The sequence below is a fragment of the Chelmon rostratus genome, chromosome 6 (genome assembly GCF_017976325.1).
Source record: "Chelmon rostratus isolate fCheRos1 chromosome 6, fCheRos1.pri, whole genome shotgun sequence".
Taxonomy (NCBI): domain Eukaryota; kingdom Metazoa; phylum Chordata; class Actinopteri; order Chaetodontiformes; family Chaetodontidae; genus Chelmon; species Chelmon rostratus.
Window position 1 is genome coordinate 27,394,162 of NC_055663.1, and position 20,797 is coordinate 27,414,958.

The window sequence follows — 20,797 nt, forward strand, 5'->3', positions numbered from 1 at the left end:
CTGTCACATTGTCCTCATTACAACTTTATAGTTTAAGGCATGTGTCATCACTTTCAAATTAAGTGGAGAAAAGGATTGGGTAACTTGTGGGATTTATTTAACTTTTTTAGACATGCTCTTTCAAATAGTACCTCACCTCTCTTGTTTTAGTGGTTCTGTGGGTTTCTTGAACATCGCTGGCTTCATCTGTCTGTTAATGTGAGGGCTTTTTTGTCATTCAGACATGTTTATCTATTATGTAAATGTTCCTCACTGCTAAATGCAGACATAACAGGACATTTATGGAAACAGCCTTAATGTTTGTTTGATATTTGAAACCTGGTGGATAGGAGGGAGCAGTGATGGCAACAAAGAAAAGTACTCCCTGTCCTCCTATTAGTGATGGTTTTAAAACTTATTTTGCCATTGATGCCTTAATTAATGACCGTCACAACCATACTTGTGCCTTCTGTGCTCACAGTAAGTCCCCTAATACATTTTGTCATCACTGAGGGGCATCTATTAGCAGAAATGTATATATAAAATTTACTAGCCTGTAATAACCTAAGAGTATGAACTATTTTCCTTACCTTAAAGTGAAGTTTTTATATTAACATGTCCTCTCCCACCAAGCACTGCCTCTAGATAGTGCCGTTTATGTCTTCATGGCCACCATAGAAGAGAGGGTGAGATGAGAGATGTTCAGTTGGTTGCGGTCTGCAACTTCACCACTAGATGCCGCTAAATCCTCCACACTGGCACGTTTACCATTAGATGAGTAACCCTGCTGCCTATTTTAGAATATCCGAGATAGTGCTACAACTAATGATTAATCAGCTGATCAGTTTCTTAGTTACTTGTTTGATGTATGAACTGATCTCTATATCCTAGAGTCCAACATGACTTCATCAGATGCCGTGTTTCATCCGGTCAAAACCCAAAAATATTGAATCTTCCAGATTTCTGTCAATTAATGCATTTGTGCTGTAGTTGTTGCAGAACTAGTCAGAAAGTATACAAGCATTCAGTTTCAAGACGTGATATTGGGAGTCTCGTGTAATTTTGTTTGTCTGCAGGACAGCCTTTGATAGCGCACGAGCATGGACTGGTAACAGAAAGATCAGATTTGTGTGCATGGGAGGACAGAATCATGCAAGAGGGATTGTGTAACTGCATTTGCTCCAGCAATGTGAATTCTCACGCTTGAAATGATCAGAGCTGTTTGCGCTCAGGTTTGGCAGTTTAAATCTCCTGTATGCAAACTCAAACTGAGAGCAGAACGTCACCTGTTCAGTCTGACATCGAAGTGAAGGGTCATCCTGTTAGACGATTCCCTCTGCATTCAAAATAAGAGCTGCAGCAGTGATGTTTTTTAATCGCCACATTAAGACAGAGAGTTTGGTGGTTGCATTATCTTAAAAATCAAAACGATGAAAATCATATGGAGTTTGTTGGCAAATTATGTAGTGTTTAAGACACTATGGCAGACAGAGTAACGCTGAGAGTCAAAGAGTTAAATGAAGTTGCTAGCTTTTTGTCATAGTGGCATGTTGGATTTCTGTTAACTGAATCTGATATGGGGTTTTCTTATTTCTTGATCCAGCAACAGCCGATACATTATATTTTCAGGTTGTTCGACTGGACAGATGTCCACCCGTCAGCATGTAATTGTTCACGCACTTGCCTATATGTGCTACTGGAAGATGCCATTAGGTGGCCCATCAAGGATCTCTGACTGTATTGAACATCCAGATTTGCATGATGTAAACAGTAAACATGTCAACACTTGAGGAGGTTACTATTTTGTTAATTCTGAGATCACAGCAGAAAAAGCGACTGCAGTGCCATTGTAGATGGTGATAAATTGATGAGAAATTAATGTTGAGAAACACCACGTGTATTTTCAAATGTCCGCCACACACACAAATTGTCAGTTCAACAAAGCATCTTGCCATCACCCTCTGCTTTCTAGCAACAGGGATGCTACCATCCCTATACTGCCCCTACAGTTCATGTGCATATTGCATCTTGCATATGTATAGCGTAGGATATAACAACCAGCGCCCCAAACAGACGCAAGATATATGAGGCAGCGCACATGCAAATGCATAATTAAAAGCATGTATATCTCTGGCCTAAAGGGCAACATTTGGATGAATTCAGCCTACAGTGCAGATCCACAAACCCACAATAATTGAAACTGTAGGCAAAGTGATGAGGCATATAAATATAAAATATGTAAATCACATTTTGTATACTCCATGTACTCGAAAGCTGCCTTTTTTCCTTCTGCAGACTTTAACTTGAAAAATGGTTGTTAAGTGACCTCTTGCGATCTCAAGCACTCAGACGCTGCCAAAACAGCTGGAGAAGATTGAGAGGGCAGTCTCAGAAACAAGGGCACGCATGATCGAAATTGCACGCTCAGAATTTGCTCTGTGTTCTCTCAAATCTTTTGTCGTCAATATACTTGCATAGTTATGGAAATGTTAGTAAGCTCAAGATGGTAAAATTGCTGTTGTGACTTTTATGTAAAATGTGATTTAGGGGCTTATCCAGACATGAGAGCATCATGTAAAATTGCATTTACTAAGTTTGAACATGTCTGAAAAGGGTTTTACATTGTCAGTGGGTGTTTCCCATTTCCAAAATTAACACCTTAAGTGTCCGAGGAATTATCAGTCATTTATTATACATCCTTTTATGGGAAGTCACATTGATTCAGGAGGATGTTCAAGATAAATTGACAAAGCCAGTAAGGCAGGTAGCATCAGCCTGGAGCGAAGCGAAGCTCCAGCCTGATGCTTTACTACAGGAGAATCATGACAGTTAAGATGAGGTGCCATTCCCTCCTTTGACTCATACGTCTTTTTTGACGGGAGAACAAAGCAGGTGTTGTTGCTCTGTGGTCATAAATAGCGGCTTCAGTTTTACCTTGATGACGCATTTATCCTGGAGGATGAGAAAGGGCGTGTATTTAGGAAAGGGATGATGATACAGGAGCGTGCAGGTAATGTTACCCTTGGCATCGCTTCATAAAGCAGTTGGCCTTTCACCCGGTTAAGAAGAGCTCTGCTCACTCGTTGACTCGCTTCCTTTAAACGTGCTGTGCTCGGATATTTTTAGCACAATTTCACATACTCAGTGCAATTAAGTAAGATGCTGGTAAACAATGCTCTGGTAGGAGGCCAGCTCCAAACTTGGCTCAGTCATGATAAGTCAGACGGCTTCAGCTGAAAAAGGAATAACTTCATGTGCTGGCAAGAGTGCAGCACAGTCCATGGGGGTTGCAGGGTTTTTTTTCCACAGAAACACTTGTGTTTTTTATTTGCGCCTTGCCACACATTCTTTTGTGTTCATGGGGGAGGAAGAGGACGAGACATTGACTTTTGAAGTCTTTCTGTCTTGTCACGTAAAGCATTCCTCACAGATAGAGTAGCACCGCAGCCAACCAGTCACCTCACTGCTGCCTTATTACAGTTCATATCGGGCTGGATGAAAGAGTCTGTGCGTGTGTCTGCTTTTGTGCAGCTGTGTGTGTCTGTAGCATGTTTAAGTAGAGGTATTTACTGGTGTGCCCTGCATTTATTTGCTTTTGGGTGGGTGAATGTGTGCATACACCATTCATACATTTGAGTGAGGGCATTTTTATGTGCATTGAGATGTCTGTGCATTTTTATGTGTGTTTGTGTGTGAGTGCATCCAGGACACTATGCATGCATCTAAGTGTGTGTATTAGTTTGTGCTTGCATTTGCATATGATTTACAGTAGGTAAGTTTGTATGTGCATGTATCCTTTTACATGTATCCACAGTAACCTCTAACCTATGAGGGTAAAAATACAAATGGGAGGTCAGAGTGGCACACTGCTCACCTTTAGTTTGGCTCTTTGCATTGTCAAAAGATATTTATATCTGGAATGAACAATTGAGAAAGATGGGTTTGATTTCCCTGCTGTGGCCTCGGGCTTGGCCTTCCTGTGGGTGCAGAGTCAACCTCAGTCAGATGCGCTGATTGGAGCCAGATCCTTTGTCCCAAATTCCGTCTCCTTGCACCCTTGAACCTCACGAAATCTCTAAACTAAAACCTTCAGTCATTGGTGTAAGTCCGGCATTACACAAATCCAGCTCTAATGTGATGTTGTGAAATGTCAGGATGGTGATGCGGACAAAAATGTGCTGGCGGACAGGAGGGATGACATGCAGGTGAAATAAGGTTGAAGATGAAATTCCACCAGCGAGGCAGAGCCGCTCTTTACAGCAATAGTCACTGTAGTTGGTGTGAAGTGGAATGCTGCTGTTAATTCCTCACTCTCTGGACCCACTTTCTGTGTTTTTCATTTTTATGAGGCGGAGGAGGACATCTGTTTGCGTCGTTGACCCTTACAGGAATTCTCCGGGGACCTTTTAATCTTCCATAGAGATCTATAATGTGAAGATGCAGTGATATGCTATTTTTGTCTACTCTCTTGCCAGATGCTTTCTTGAACTCTTAATACGGCTGTATCACACCCCTGGGGTCCATGAATTGTCATATGCGATACTCTGAAGGAAGTTAAATGTTCTGCAGGCATTTTATTTTTTGTCCCAGGAGTACCCCTCTGCTCCGTAAACCTCCACAGGCCCCGGGGCTCCCGAGAACCCCATTCGCTGTAAATACCCAGAATTCCTAAAACTTTCGAACCCTATATATTTTGAATTCCTCTGACGGCTTCAGACACTTTGTAAATTCAGATGCTCTAGTACTTGAGGCGGCAGACACGCACGCACACACATACAGACACACGCACACACACACCCCCTGCGATGGATTCCAGATCGGGAATTTAATGCATTTCTGTTTCGCATCACTTCCCAGGAATGCAGCACGCGTGCCACAAGCCTCATAACCTCAGGCTGATGAGTGTGAGGATGTTTAAAAGAGAGAGGGATGATGGGATACAGACGCTGCTGGGGGTTGTGTGGGGAGCTGGGAGGGATGGGAGGAGAGGCATGGGGGGCTGACAGAGCGCATCCGGCGCGGCACTTGGCGTTAATGACAGGCCATCTTCTTGCATAAAGCAATGTTAGTGCAGCTGTGGTATGTGCCGAGCGCATCTGGCCTGCAGATTTTTGGGAACGTATTTTGTGTGTGTTTGTTTGGTCTGTCCCGTCTCACTCAAATTAACGACTGTTGCACGATACAGAGGAAGGATGGAGTGAATTAACTTAGTTGGGGATCTTTCAAGGGGGGGCTGATCTAAAAGTGGAGATTTTACAAGGTAGTCTGTTTTGCATAACGTTTAGATACCGTTTCTTTTTTTTTTGTGATTCTGGCAGTGTTGACACACACACACACACACACATACACATACACATTGAATCTTGTCAGGATTAGATGGCCATTGTGTGTTAAGCACTGTATGACAGTCAGGTCTTGGTCAAACAGAACCTCCAGTCAGTTCTCAGTTTGTGTTGACCTGCATGGGGCACCTCTGTAGGGTAGTCTGATAACGTACACACTGAGTTCATCACAGGAATGTTGTTTAATGTAAGAGTTATTTGTTTTATTTATTTATAGCCTAATTTGGCCTGATGCAATTACCTTCCCAGTTGGAACAGAACGCAAACAATACAGTTTTATTATTTTGATCCAGATCATCGTGAGTTAGGTCTTGATCACATGGATGAAATCACAACATGATGTTTGATGAGAATATTTTTACTGTATATAAGAATATCAGTCTGGAAAACATTAAAACCCTAAGCTTTAGGGCATTCAATCGTTCGCAACTGGACCTCGTCAGTTTGTCTTAGAAGACGTTTCGCCTCTCATCCGAGCAGGCTTCATTAGTTCATGCGCAACCAGACTAGATAGGACAGCTCTAGTCCGACTAGATACTGTCGGGACAGCTCTAGTCTGGTTGCGCATGAACTGATGAGGCCTGCTCGGATGAGAGGCGAAACGTCTTCTAAGACAAACTGACGAGGTCCAGTTGCGAACGATTGAATGCCCTAAAGCTTACAATGACCTGGATGAATGAGAATATTCACAGGCATTAAAACCCTAACAATTTTTATTAATAATTAAGTCTACTCAGTAAAACAGTGAAAAATGACCATCACTATTTTATGAGGGTAATGTGATGTGTTCATATCACTTGTTATGTCTGACCAGCAGTCCAAAAACACAAAGATACTCAGATTGACACTTGAGAGCCCAGAACTAGAGACTGAAGAAGAGAGACGTGATGAATAATTTAAACAATTAATCAGTATTAAAAAATAGTTAGCAGTGAACTTTTTGTCAGTCATCTAATTAGTTGTCTCATCGTTTCAACACTAATGTTAACATTATCGTTCATCAGATAGCTCATTTAAGTCAGTGCGATTGGTAAAAATCTGTTTATGTCCCCAAGGTATAGGAAAAAAAATATTTTGGTATTGATACCAGTGTCAGAACTAGTGTGAAAAAAAATGTTCAAATGATACTCATCTGTTATCGTCACAGTATAGTTAAACTGAAGTCAACAGAAGGTAATGGTAACTTATTGCCCAGCCCTAGTTCATAGTAGTAAAATTAAAAAAACAAACAAAAGCACAAAAAGGCACATAGAATACATTGCATTTATTATGAAGAACTGCAAAAATGTTTAGTTAGATAATTAATTGTGTCCAACCCAGGTTTGTCTAAACAGTTTATGCAGTGTCTGTCTGCGATCTGCAGAAATGTTTAACTCACTGTCTTTATTAAACTTCCCTGCTTGCCCCAGATCTCAAATTACTTTAAATCCGTCATTAACTGGACATTAAAAAAAGAGGATGAAAATTTAATTACACATTATGGCAGTTACAACACATGATCCTGATGATGTTCTGTATCATGCATAGCAAGACAGGAGAGCGAAGACAGTGATCGGCTGTATTTTGAAAAATAGAAGGTCTAGACAGTGAAGTCATGGAAATGAAGTCACCTTTTCTCTGTAACTACTCTGTCCCCAGATGATCTACAGTTAACACACTTACTGCAGTTTGACAGTTTGTGTGGCTCCCCACGACTCTGTTGTACTTTGCCATGAGAATACTGTGCTTCTCTGACTGCTTTCTGTAGTGATGTGATGTTTGTGGCACTCCAGTGCCCTCTAGTGAACATAGGAGGTTAATGCATTTTTTTCCAAATGGACATTATTATCAGACAACTGAGGTTCACATGTTTGCAGAAGTGCGGCTGGTCATGGTTGTATGTATTTTGTGAAATTTTTCAATTCTGGCTTTACTTTTACAAAATACAGTAGCCAGTTATTCAAGATATGTTTTACTACACAGTTCAGTCTTCAGCTTTTTACATATATATAAAAACATAAGATGGAAATTACAGTTTTCACTCATGACAGTATCAAAGGCACTGATGGTTACAGTACAACAACACAGTACAAATGTTCTGCAGTTAGCATTCTTGTTGGGACTTTGGCAAAATGCCCTTGCCCTATTTCTGGGACAATGTTTACAAGCAGGAAATGTTTAAGAGCCAGTCCTTTAGACAGACATAAACATGAGTCAGACAAACTGGAGAAAAATGCACTCTGATGGTAACAGTGAAAGATTCAGTGAATCGTACATGGTATTTCAATTCAGGTTGCTTTTTTTAGAGGAGGACTTTGTTAAACATCATTGGCTTTACATTAAACATGTCATCCTCAGGTGCTACTGATGGAGCCTTCATGCAGCTTAACTTTAGTATGGAAAACAAAAACTTTGACAAAACAGTAATCATTTGTTAAAATATGTACAAAAGTCCCTTATATTTTCATGTAAAAATGGTCCCAAAAATTTTAGAGGAAAATAGTTGCAGGAAAGAGAGTGGTAGATCTTACAACTTAACCAACAGCCTGAACTGAAAACACGCTTAAACAATTTGCGTTGGACAGACTCTGGTCAAAAGCGGTGCATTTCATAGATAAATGCTGACAGTCAGGACAAATGAAAAGGTAGCGGTACACACTCTTTTCCACTTGTAACTATGAATAAGCTGCACATCATGAAATCAACTATTTAAATAATGTATATTGTTAACTTGGTAGGATTTTAGTCTTACATGTTTGACAGTGTCCACTGACTCTGAAGTACTAACAATGTTGCTACAGGAGCCCGAATGGTCTGAAGTAGGTGGAGTTGAAAATGAACCCTGTTGCCAGATATGTTATTGTACTGCTAGACTAGGACTGATTCAGTTAGCTAGTGCTAAACTACAAAAAAACAAAATGGCCAAGACACTTTTTAAAGTTATTCTGACTGTAATATACTGGACTTGTGGTGGTAAAAGATCAATATTAATGACCCAACTTTGCTTGAACTCTTTTGCCCTTCACAAGTACTTTTACATCCTGTACACCATTTTGGAACGAACGCTCCCTCCTGATGGATCGATCTATATATTTAGCCGTCAAGTTATACAAGACCAATCAACTGACACAGAAATCAATACATTTAGCAACAAAGGGAGACAAAGCTATTATTGTTATTCCATCATTTTTCTGGCATTATCACTTCTCACCTAGTATTTTTGTTGGATCACTGCTAGAATTAGTGAACCTAATTCTCAAAATGCAATAATTAGTCTCTGTACTGCTGCTTTATCTGTAGTGGCCTACAATGACAGAGACTTTAAGTTCACCAGGTCTGTTAGTGCTGGTTCCTACTGGGCAACACTAAGGATTCATGAAAGGGATAAGGGTCCTTGACTGCTCAATGTCCCCGTAACATAAAATGCCCTCCTGGTAAATCTCACATTTTGATGCCATTAAATCCCAGCAGCCCTCTGTTGTTTTCTGAGTTGTAGACGTTTAGGGTTCAGGGCTTACAGGGGATCTTTACTGGGCCTGGGTTGGCTGGTTCTTCATCTTCTGCCATTTCTTCTCCCTCAGGTTGAGCTCTGCATCAGAAAAGGCTGCTGGGCCCCAGTTGGTGATCAGCGTCTGTCCCTTGGAACCTGGAGGGGAAATAAACAAGAGACTAGTCATCAGAGAGGTAGGAACGTTTCATTCAACGCACTAACCTCCAGTTATATGTCACTAAAATGCATTGTTATCAGCTCGTCAAAGCAACAGTCAGATAGTTAGTGAGGACCAAGTGGCTCAACACCCAGGTGAAAAGCAGTTTCACCCGTCTGGAATTTGTGAGGTGCTCTATTTGCTCCCATTCCTTAAACCAGGTGTGAAATACACATGTGGCTGAGGAACAAAGTAATTCATTAATGTGTCAATCGCCTCACATTGAAGATAAAACAGAACTGCAATCTTCAACTGCACAAAGCTACACCTCTTAGGCTTCAGTTGAGCATGGTTTACTCATAACAGACGCACGACTCAAAGTGTGCAGCCATTTTTAATTCTTGACCCCTCTCACCATAAGAATTTGGACAGACTATTAACTCTATTAAAGTCGTCATTTAACTTTGTAGTAAACAGCATTCTCAATACGAAGCCTCCAGCCAAAAGTATCTACGGAATTCAGATATCTCATTGTTATGTTTTCTCCCTCCTGCTTTCAGGGAGCAGCCTGTCCATAGTTGGCTAAGAGCGTATGACAGAGCTTCAGGTTTAAAAAGAGCCAAGATATTTCTCCTCGGCTAATTTAACTAATGAACCCTGTTGGGAAATTAGTTGGATGAAGGTTCCATTAAATTTATTCATGGCAGGAGTCAGTTTGTAGCAATGGGGAGAAAACGATTCAAGCAGATGGGATGTGGTGCTCTGAAACACCCGGACCAAATGTAGGTCAAAAAAACATCATCACCTTTTAATAGTAACACATTCAGCACGATGCATGTTGCAAACAGCTGCACTGTCCTACAGGAAACATGACACTGTGTACTTTAAATCAGTTAAAGATAGAAGAAAATGTATATCATATTACAGTACTTTTTTTTACATAGTATTTTATGGTTTTGCAGTGTTTTCCAACAGTGCAGCAACAGTCAGACAATGTTATCATTTGTCAAAGTCAGAGGTTCATAAACAGACACCCCATTTCTCTTGAAACCGTCTGCCTCACTGACACAGCTCTTTCCTCCATGTCTGTTATTAAAAACTGTTTTCAGCCACTCAGCAAGTCTGTCAAACCTCAACAACAGTGCAGTGATGCCAGATACGGTTCATTTGTTCCTGTGCTGTCAGTAAAACCTTTCAAGGAACAACACTGTATTTTTTTTTTAATGAACAAGTGTTCTTTGATGTTTTTTTTCCCCTTGTGCATTTAAAGCAGGTGGAGACGTCGTATATGAACAAGATTTATTTGTCTTCGGTGTAAGTAAGTAGAACACATGGGCCCACCAATAACAGTGCTACAGTCAGAGCTTAACAAGATATTTAGGGCTGACAAACAATAACATTATCCACAACAAACAGTGAGGCTGTGACTGTGTTACTCATTGCAATGTAGTGACTCTCTCTAAAGCAGGGGTCACCAACCCGGTGCCCGCAGGCACCAGGTCACCCGCAGCATCCACATCAGTCGCCCGTAAGCCCGTAAAAATAGCACTAATCACGAATTAGCTCTGTCTAAAATTTTATTTAATTGTGTTGCTATTCTTTTTGAATTACATTTACAGTGATGTAAATTTAAAAACGAATACATAAAAACGTAAAAAAAAATGTACATCATAAAAAAAGTTAAATATACGAGCTCTACGAACCGACGTAGTCTGGGTCGGAGGTCAGTCTAGTGCGCATGACAAACCAGCTTTGCTGAGGTGAGCTCGTGAGCGCTGCACAGATGAGGAGACGAACGCGTTTTCTACACACAACTTTTGGTGCCTTGCAGACACTGAAAAGTACAGTGGTGTATGCACAGCAGCCATGAAGGTTGCCAGCATGTTTGATTCAACCTCTGTGTGAATCAGCCTTTTCTGACATGAACTTCATTAAGAACAAACACAGAACCCGCCTCACTGTTGCACATCTGCAAGAGTCACTCAGAGTTGCAGTGTCAATTTACATCCCAGATTACAGTACACTGGTGAAGAGCATGCAATGCCAGGCTTCCCACTAACAAAGAAACAAATGCCAGATGTTGTTGGTGGCAAAGATAAATTGAAAAACTGTTACTAAGTGTAACAGACGTGATGATTTGTTTTAATGGCTGCAAATGTAGTGATTAGTACAAATGTGATAAGATTTATTTTAAAAGGAGTAGATTTTTGTTAAATCTTACATAATTTATAATTTGTACAAACATGGTTCAGAGTTTATGATTTGATAAAAACTGTTAGTGGCTAGTAAAAATTGAAAAAGATTTCCTGCAAAATGTTGTGGAAGTGATCATTTGAAAATGAAACAATTGGATATTGCATATTGAAATGTATCTGTTTCCTACCTTGTTTAATCATTCTGAATAACTATTGTGATGGATCATATGCGATCAGTGTCTTCACATAGAATATCATTAATAATAATATAAAATTAAAGGTACACTGTGTAACTTTGTTATTTCAGAAGTGTATTATCAAAGTGGTAGCCCTTTGCATTAGTCAGTGCCCTTGAAGTAGCTCTTAGTTTCAAAAAGGTTGGCGACCCCTGCTCTAAAGGCTGTAAATGTGCTTTTAGTGACTTTTAAAGCTCATTCAAACTCCCTGTCTGTCCAGCGGAGACTCTGACAGCAGCTTCTTGTGGCTTGTTAGTACAAACTGACGGCTCAACATCACTATCGATGCTCCACTGAGCAGGGGTCAGTGTCCCCCATCATGTAGCCAAGAAGCCACACCTTCTGTCTTTGTGACAGGTATTTGAGCCTGATGGTATTTTTTAGTATTGCTGTGCTTATGTGGTAGCAGAAGATCTTCATGGGTGGTAACGTTAACTTAATGAAGCTAAATAAGTCGGTTGCTATGCAACACCGCTTCTTTGATTTCCGAGGCTGTGACAGTTTTTAGTGGATGTAAAGGGGCCGAGCTGAGCGTTGTGGTAAAGCTACTCCTGAACTCCTATGGTGTATGTAACACATCTATTCTATCCAATAGAAGTATCAGGTTCAAATCCTGGTGGGAGTGTCGGACTTTAACGATGCTTCTTGGCCAATTTTACAATCTTTGAAGAGTTTGGTAGGGAGCAAGTCGAAATCACAGCTGTATCTTTATCCACAAGATGTGGACATGCGAACTGCGACCTGTTCAGGAAAGTCATACTCTGCAATGACAGCTGCTACTGAAGCACTTTTTAGACGTGGAGTAGATAATATGGCTGGTGTGAGACAGGACAAAGAGAGAACAGGATAGCATGGCAGACTTCTTTTACAGGATGCATCACTGATGGATTTTATTACTCATTTTACTTTTGAAGCCTTTCTCACAGTAAACAAACACATTTTGCATCAATTTCATCACTTAACATTAATCAAGACCAAATTCTGGACAAGCACTGAATAACAGGACAGTAAATTGGGATTCCCATTTAGTTCCTATTTGGGGGCTCTTTGTGCATTAAAAGATTAGGATATTACAGTGATCATAGAAGGTGAAATATTTGGCTGTGGTCTTTATGATAAAATAACAGCGTTTGATTCAGACTTTTACTAAGTTGGAAGTGATACAGAAACGTTTCTAGGTCTGACTTGACACTGCCATTGGTACTTGTACATAAAAGTGACAGGATACCATCAAGTTCAATTGTAACATTGACAAAAAGAGGTGCATGTCAGAAAAAATACTGGCCAAAAACCCTAAAAATAAGTCTTACCCCTCAAACAGTCCCTCGCTCATGCTGGTCCTCACAAAGACAGAAGCACAAACAAACGGTAGTTAATGTGATGCTGTTACCTGGTTGAATGAGCCGCAGCAAGCCCTCGTGTTCAGCCACCTTGTGCTTCCAGGACTTGGTGTTGTTGGTTGCATCTTCCAGCTTCTTCATCACTGTCTGGCTCACACAAGGAGGCACAGAGACAAAACACACAGCAAAGTAATAAAAAGTTTTTTTCTGACAGCACTTTGGAAACCTTATTTAAGATTAATGAACAGCACTTTATCAAAAAATAACATGTTAGTATTAGCTTCCTTTCATGATTATCAGTCCTGTCTAAATAGCGGTGTCCCATCCCACAGTCATATAGTGACACCCTGTGGTGAAGAAAGGAACTACTGTGCTAAGAACTGAAGTCGTTTTTATAGTAAATGTAAACTTGATATAAAGTCTGTTATTTCATAATTCACTGTTACAAACAGGCATAGAATGTTGAAATACATGTTTGTTCATCATAGCTTTATATAAGTAGTCAAATTAGAAACTTATTATAACTGCAGATTCTTAAGCAAAAGCACTCATTTTAACATTATGTTTTAAGAGTTAAACTTGGTGTTTAAAAAATGTATTTAGCTGTATGCCTTGCAATCAATTTTAGGCTGGTCCTTGTGAGAATGGCGTATCTTTTGTATGTTTCTAAATATTTTACATTGCTTTTCTTCACTTTATGTGGTATTTGTATGTGTGCTCTGATGAAAACACAGACTCTTACCAGCTCAGAGGTTAGTTCCCATACATCACATACATACATACACAGACTGAGCTTTGAGGAGATTCGCTGGGGGTAATCTGAGAGTGTTCATTTAGCCAACTGAGCATTTCTCATCATTTTTTGGCCTTTTATACACCGTATGACTTAAAATAATTGATAGACTTCTATATTGCAAATCGTTATGTGCAGAGTGTGACACAGTTTACTGGAAATGCTTTAGAAAATAGTCACGACTCTTGCGGGCCTGATTGCTCTCTCCCTCTGACCTGGTACTGCTCCAGCGCTCCCTGCCTCTCTTGCTCCAGCTGTTCCAGCTGCGTCATGGCCGCCTGCAGGGCGCTCTCCTTGGCCAGTCGCTCCTTCTCCAGCTCCTGTTTCTCGGCCTCTGTCTCTGAGATGGCACGCTGCTGCCGCAGGTGGATCTGCTCCAGCTCTGACCTCTTTGTGGCCTCCTCCTCCAGTAACCTGCTCCACACAGACATCAACATGGGTGAGTGTACTGGATAATAGCGCCGTCTAAATGCGTAACTTACTAAGATAAGATAAAAAATGCATTTATCCCCAGCCGGGGAAATTTGGGAAGAACGGTCGGGGCTGCTGTAACAGGCTGGCATTTCTCATTAGGGGTTTTATTAGCTGCTGTACATCCCAACATTTTTGCTGTTCTTACAGTGAGTACATACTGTATACAGTATACCCTTGTTTTTTGTGGGGGTTACGTTCCAAAAAGAACCCGTGATAGGCAAAATCCATGAAGTGGAAACCTTTATTTTTTTTTTACAATTATTATACAATTAAATACTCTATTATACATTGAAAAGAAAGAACAAACCATTTTACAGGCACAAATAAAAGTACTTTAGAAACGTTTTTTTCAACAAATAACTTCTGTACTGTACTGTCAAATAATAATTTTAATCATCGATGTGAACAGAAGGCTTCAAATTGATTAGCACCGCCCACCGCGACCCGAGTGATTGGATTAAACGGGAGAAAATTAAAAATGATTATGAAAAAATACAAAGTACAGTCGGACAAATAGTGACTCAGGTGTATTTCACTGCTCTTCAGACTGAGCCGCTGCATCCTGACTCCGCTCTGCAGTGTTTTCTTCTTTTGGTGCAGGTGTGTTTGTTCGGGAGAAGAACACAGTGATAGGCAAAACTCCAAATTACAAGAGAATTTGCACGTACGTAATGTAAATTTGGCGAGCTGTTTTACGTACGTGTACATATTAAACTGGAACGTTATTGACGCACAGGTAGAGAAGAAGCGGAGTGACTTTTTAGCCAATCAGAATGCAGAACACAATGCACGATAAACTCAACAAAACAAACACAAAACAGTAAATCCCTTCCACCCATAAATTGCTCTCTGGAGATGAATAAAGTATCTATCTATCTATCCATCTATCCATCTATCTACAGATCATACAGTGAAGCTATACCTCTTCTGGACCAGCCATCAAAGATCTCATCTATTAGTGATGGGGTAAACATATGTTTTTTTGGAATTTGGATGTAGCCTGAGATAAATCTGTAAGCGAGAAGGATCTCCTAAACTGGTTCCAGATCTTAATTGAGTGCAAAACGATAAGGGTTAGAAGTATAGTTAGAAATGGGCTGTGATGTTTTAACTCACTTTGAAAACATTTAACTTTTACAGCTTGAGACATTTAAAGTAATAAATAATCAAATAGTATCAACACTTATATCTTGAATAAATTTGTGAAAGATGATGCAAGAAATGTTTCCTCAGTCCAACAAATATCATGATACAACTAATATACAGTATAAATCAATTGTAAATGGAGGTGGTTGTAGCAGGTCAGCGTGTCAGCAGGTGGTGCTATAGTGCAATTCTGGATTGTATTACAATTCTAATCTTTACATGAAACTTAATTTATTGTTGCAGAACATTGGACAAGCATCATATGGTGCTCTGTTTGGATGAAAGCATCCAGTAAATGGCCTACATTTCCTGATGATAATAGACTGATCGATGGCTTTTTAACACAGTGGTTTAATTTAAGCATTGTGGTCAGTTCACTGCTGGCTTGTCAAGTGTGAGGTGGAAAGCAAATGTCAGCAGAGAGGAAGGGAGCACAAGGGAGGAAATGTGGTGGAGAGAGGGAAGTAGAAGTTGAATGTCTGGCTGCTTGTGTCAAAAAATAGGATCAGATAGTTTCATGCTGAAGGATTCCCACAGACTGCTAACTGTGCAGTGGATAAAATGAACCGTGTCGTATCTGACTAGCTGATAACAGAAAGCTACTAGCAGCTTGACACCGCTGCAGGATGTGATACTTATTTGACCCCAGTTTGACCATTAATGTCATGTTTGTGTGTTTTTGTTCAGAAGAACTTTTGCTTAAGTAAAATTAGTAATAGCACAGTGCAGAAATACTGTGTTACAACTGCAAGAGTACAAAATATCCAGGTACCAAAAGTTGAATTCTGATTATTGATGCATTAATGTGTAATCACTTTAAACTTGTTTCTATTTTAATCTTGCTTTATTATATATGTATTTATGCTTGTATGTGGATAAACATGGCTGTACCAGGTGAGCTACAGGGGTGTCCCGATCAATACGGTCTTATTGATAAAATATGATAATGTGTTTGATTATTATATTTAATAGCATTCATCTGAAATTGTAAAATTAACTAGTAATTGAAGTTATGTAGTGGAGTTTAAGAGTAATTATAAATTTCCCTATGAAATGAAATGGAGTATAAGTATAAAGTAGCAGAAAATGTAAATACTCAAAGTTGTAATTAAGTACAGTATTTGATGTACTTAGTTACTTTCTACCACTGGTGGCCATAGTGGCTCATTGCGTTTTGAAAAAGTGTTCAGTTCAGGTATCTCATCATAACTGAACTTGGTTAAATTCTGTGTTTGTTAGTTGGTGAATGTTATCTGCTCACCTGTCCGTGTCTCACTAAAAGGTTAATTCACACTGAACCACACAAGACAGAAAACTGCTGCCCCCCCTGTGAGAAGGCAGGCATGATGTCCATCACAGGCGGAGATGATGTGATGAATTTCATTTCATCTTTTAAAGCTTGTTAGTTTTGGCATGGGACGGCACACTTCTCAGCCTGTATTGTTTCCAGGCTGCTGGCACGGATGGTGGTTTGTTCATGTAAAAACCACGTGGCACTGGCACTATCCCGGTCTGGTTTTTGGAGTGCATGTCACTCTCGTTGCCTCGTCCAGTCAAACCACTCAGAGTCGAGCAGTTTTATGTCTTTTCTTTTTACACCCACACTGGGTTGCACCAGCTATGCTTAAATTCAGACGTAGCCTACTCTGAACATAATTTTTAACTTAGGACGTAGTTTACCTGCTATTAACATTGTAAGGGTTGAAACTTAAACCTTACACCCTGCCCTCAGTGGGTGTCAAGTTGACGGCAGCCTCTTTTACGGAGCATCATTTTGTAAGCTGACGAGGAGGAGCGAATTATACCAGCTGTTCTGCGTCTGCAGCGTGTTCTCCATGGTAGTGCACAAAGTAACGTCAGCATTGCTTTACACTATGTCATAGGGCTAGCAGAGCTGGTAACTTCACTAAATTTGGCATCAAAGTGCTGGCAAGTAAATATGTAGGTTTAGGTAACTTTCTAATTGACAACAATTGTGATAACGTTGTAATCTAATCTGTAATAAACTGTATAGTTTGTTCTTTATAGTCCTATTTCACAAATTTTCACTTTTTTCACTGTGTTATGCTTACAGTCACGGTACACTTTATTTTCTACACGCTGCCATTTGCTGTAGATATTCTTTTTTTGTGCAATACTTTTTCATTACTACTGTTTAGCTATTTTATTATTATGTATATAATCTTTTTACTGCTCGCTATTTTGATATTTTATTATGTATAGTTTGTTCTTTATAGTCTTATTTCACAATTTTTCACTTATTTCACTGTGTGTAATGCTGCTGCTGCACTGCAATTTCCCAACTTGGGATGAATAAAGTCTATCCATCTATCTATCCATCTATCTATCCATCTAATCTGCCCACTAATAGGGTGCTGTTACATTACCCTGTGTTGTTGTTGCAGTTTCACCACTTTGTCACTGTTTTCATTTTGCACTGGCTGTAGATTAGGTTGCGACAGTATTTTGGTTAGTTTGGACTTAAAGCCAGAAAAGTTAAGATGAACCTTACGTGCGACCAAACAACGACAGAGCTTTAGCATCAGACAAACTAGTTTCAAAGTATTGCTGACTGACCGTGCCTGCAGCCTGCGGACGGCCTCCTCGTCCTGTCGGGCACGCCTCTCGTCCTCCAGAGCGTCCTCCAGTTGACGGTACATGTCCTCCAGCTCCCGGACCCTCTGCAGGTACTGCTCCAGCTCAGTGGACTTCTGGGCCACCTGCTCCTCCATCTGCTGCCGTACCTGTTGAACCAGGAAATAATCTGGAAGTCAGCGCTCCTGTTTTATTTAAGAAGTGCTTCTAAAGGAATAATCACGTTTTCAGATAAGACGCCATCTGTGCATGCTGGCATGGCACTCCTGATCTCCAATAAACACGAGTCATAAGAGGAAACAGCAGTGGGCTTTCTTGAGATAACAAAGCTGGTTTTCTTCATTAAGAAATTATTCTTGTGATTGTGGGATTACAGCATTTGGGAAAAAATAATTGCAAGCACTGCCGTTCCCAGTACCTGTAACAATGCATGTGAAGTACACACATTGTATACACAAGTACACCTGCCTGTGATTAATAAATATCTCACCTGATAAGGTGAAGTCATCGTTTCAGTTATTTGTCGAGCAAAATGCCAAACTTTGGCTAATTCCAGTTTTTTTTCATTGTATTTCATTGTAAATTCAGTATATTTGCTTGTTTGGCCACTGACAGCGCTGAACCCAATCTTACAATGTGATGTACGTCGTAGTACGCATTTTTCACAATTTTCTGATATTTTTTAGAGCAAATGATCACAAAAATAATTAACAAAATAAGTGCTTGTTGAAGCCCTGTGATGGATGATTTAATGGCATTGTTTCTAAACATAAAGATATTGCTGTTATGTTATACCCCCATCAAAGATTTAATCTAATAAAATTGAGGCTTTCATTCATTGAAGTAGTAAAATCAGGTTGCCTTTTCATGAAAACAAACCGTAAGGTCAGTCATTCACGCTGTGCTCTAAGCATATTGAGATGTGTAGCACAGTATAGATGCCTCTTTGGTGGTGGTGACATTTACCAAATAAACCTTAGAGTAACAGCACAGCGTGACCTGAGCTACATACAGCTGTCTTCACCGCCTCCTGCGTGACGAAATGTGTAGCGGGGACATCAGCGTAGCTTAAAACGACTTGTTTCAGTTTCAGCTTTAAATCCCCTTCACTGTGAGCTGTTTTTATGTCTTAACTTTAAGTCTATGTGAAGTCGCTTCAGCTGACGATCTTTCATACACGTCCAGTCTCCCTTCACTATATCAAAAAGAGGAAGTTGTATTTAAGTTGCTCCATCGCTTCTTCTAACTGATTCGAAGATGGCGAGGAGTGACGTACCATTTTCTCTTTCTCCAGGTCCATCCTGTAGCGGTCCTGGAGTTCAGTTTGGGTCTGAAGACGCCTTCGTTCTTCTTCTGCTGCATTAGTCGCTGCCTCCTCCAGAGCCTGGCCGAAGGAGGAACAGACGGCGGTCGATACAGGTCACATATTCCCAGTAGGTACAAGCACCTTCTCTATTTTCATAGATTTTCACAGTCAAATTCAGGTGAAATACACATTTAACAGAACTAAACAAGGCAAACACATGTAAACTAATGTTACAGGAAGTTCAAATGGAGACCGCGACCCAATCAGGAGGAACTGCGCTCTGGTTAGCCAACAGGCAGGCTGCGGTCTACAGTAAGGCAAGGCTGTTTTATTTATAAAGCATGTTTCATACACAGAAGTGTTAAATCGTTATTTAAATATAATACGTTATTGAACACAAAGAGAGCTAAAGAGAAATGGAGAACAAACGTAAGTACTTTTCAATAGAAATAAAATACTCCTTGCTAAGGAACGTCGATTAAAAACAACTAAAAATATATGAATGGACTGTATCGCTCAGTGTGTTAGCCCTGAAACTCCAACAAACTGCACAGTTTTTACACTATCAACCACAATCCAACCAAAATGTTGTTTTCCTCATCTAAAAAAGCTGATGACAGATCAGAGACTTTCAGTCCAGGGATTTTTGCCGAGTCAATAAATACACAAAAACTCCAGTCAGTAGTCACGAGCAGACATTGTCAACCTGAGCATCCCCCTCTCTTTTCATTAGCTTTTACCAGCAAGTCATGTCACTGAGCCTGCATGCAGGTTAGCATGGCTGTGACAGTGGTACGATTAAATGTAATGCAACCTTTATTAACATTAGTGCACCTGTGCTTGACAAGGCAAAATGTCTGCTGCGAGAAAACTTTATTGATGAGCCTCAGACTCAATGTCTAGTTTCCAGTTCTGGGAAAAAGCTGCTTAAGGTGATAATATGCAGTTCATATCAGAATCATTACTACAATGCATGTATTTTCTGTTGAAAGGGTGGATTTTAAATGTTTGGTAATCCTGCAGGTAGCAATGCTCCACTTTTAAAAAACTAACCCAATTATGTGACATACAGCTAAAGTGCACCTGACTCCTTCCAGTGGAGTTTCAGCCCTTTGACACACTCACAGACTGTAAACCTTTGTACAACACGATGTGTCACAACCTCCACCTCACATGTTGAATCTATATTTTACATAGTAGTGCTTTAATCAATTTAAAAAATACTTGAAATGTGAATGTTTTTCTAAAGTAGCGAGTTTGGAAATTCAGTTTGCGGCCTCTGAGTGCCTGTCAGTTGTTTCTCATTTTCCATTTTTATAACTCATTTTAAACAGGGGTAAAAACTCTGGAGCATGTCTCCATTCGTATGCACATTAAAGCAGATATAACAGGAGAAATTCATCTTTCTGTTAATTAACAGCTTGATCGGTGACCCCGTGCTGACTCGTGTCACCCAGCTGTGAATTGTCTCCAGACTGTGACAGTCTACAGCATAGTGTGACTCTGCAGATGACCCTGCGTCTCTCTCTCTCTCTCTGTGTGTGTTCCCATACATTCATTGTGCATTCATGCGACCATCTATGTGAGACAGGACTTTAACCTCAATGGCAGATTGTTGTGCATTCATGGGAGAGCAGCGTCGCCCCGGACAAAGACAAACTGTTGTTCTCTGCTGCTCTGCGTTACACAACTACGACGTGAACTGGTTTGACTGACTGTTGCTGCATTTCACTGTCTGTCACAACCTGCAGGTGGCTGATAAAGT

The 20,797-nt window shown here is 40.2% G+C and overlaps 1 protein-coding gene across 1 annotated transcript in view; it reads right to left on the minus strand.

Moving 5' to 3' along the window:
* Positions 1-6,559: 6,559 nt before the first annotated feature.
* The window catches only part of swap70b (switching B cell complex subunit SWAP70b), a 33,289-nt gene continuing 19,051 nt past the window's right edge, over positions 6,560-20,797 (minus strand). Inside the window, exons 8-12 of the mRNA XM_041938584.1 lie at positions 19,003-19,110; positions 17,709-17,875; positions 13,727-13,925; positions 12,769-12,865; positions 6,560-8,946 (exon numbers count right to left, since the gene is read on the minus strand). Of these exons, the coding sequence (XP_041794518.1) occupies positions 8,828-8,946; positions 12,769-12,865; positions 13,727-13,925; positions 17,709-17,875; positions 19,003-19,110 (690 nt within the window). The 3' untranslated portion in view covers positions 6,560-8,827. The remainder of the gene's footprint in view (positions 8,947-12,768; positions 12,866-13,726; positions 13,926-17,708; positions 17,876-19,002; positions 19,111-20,797) is intronic.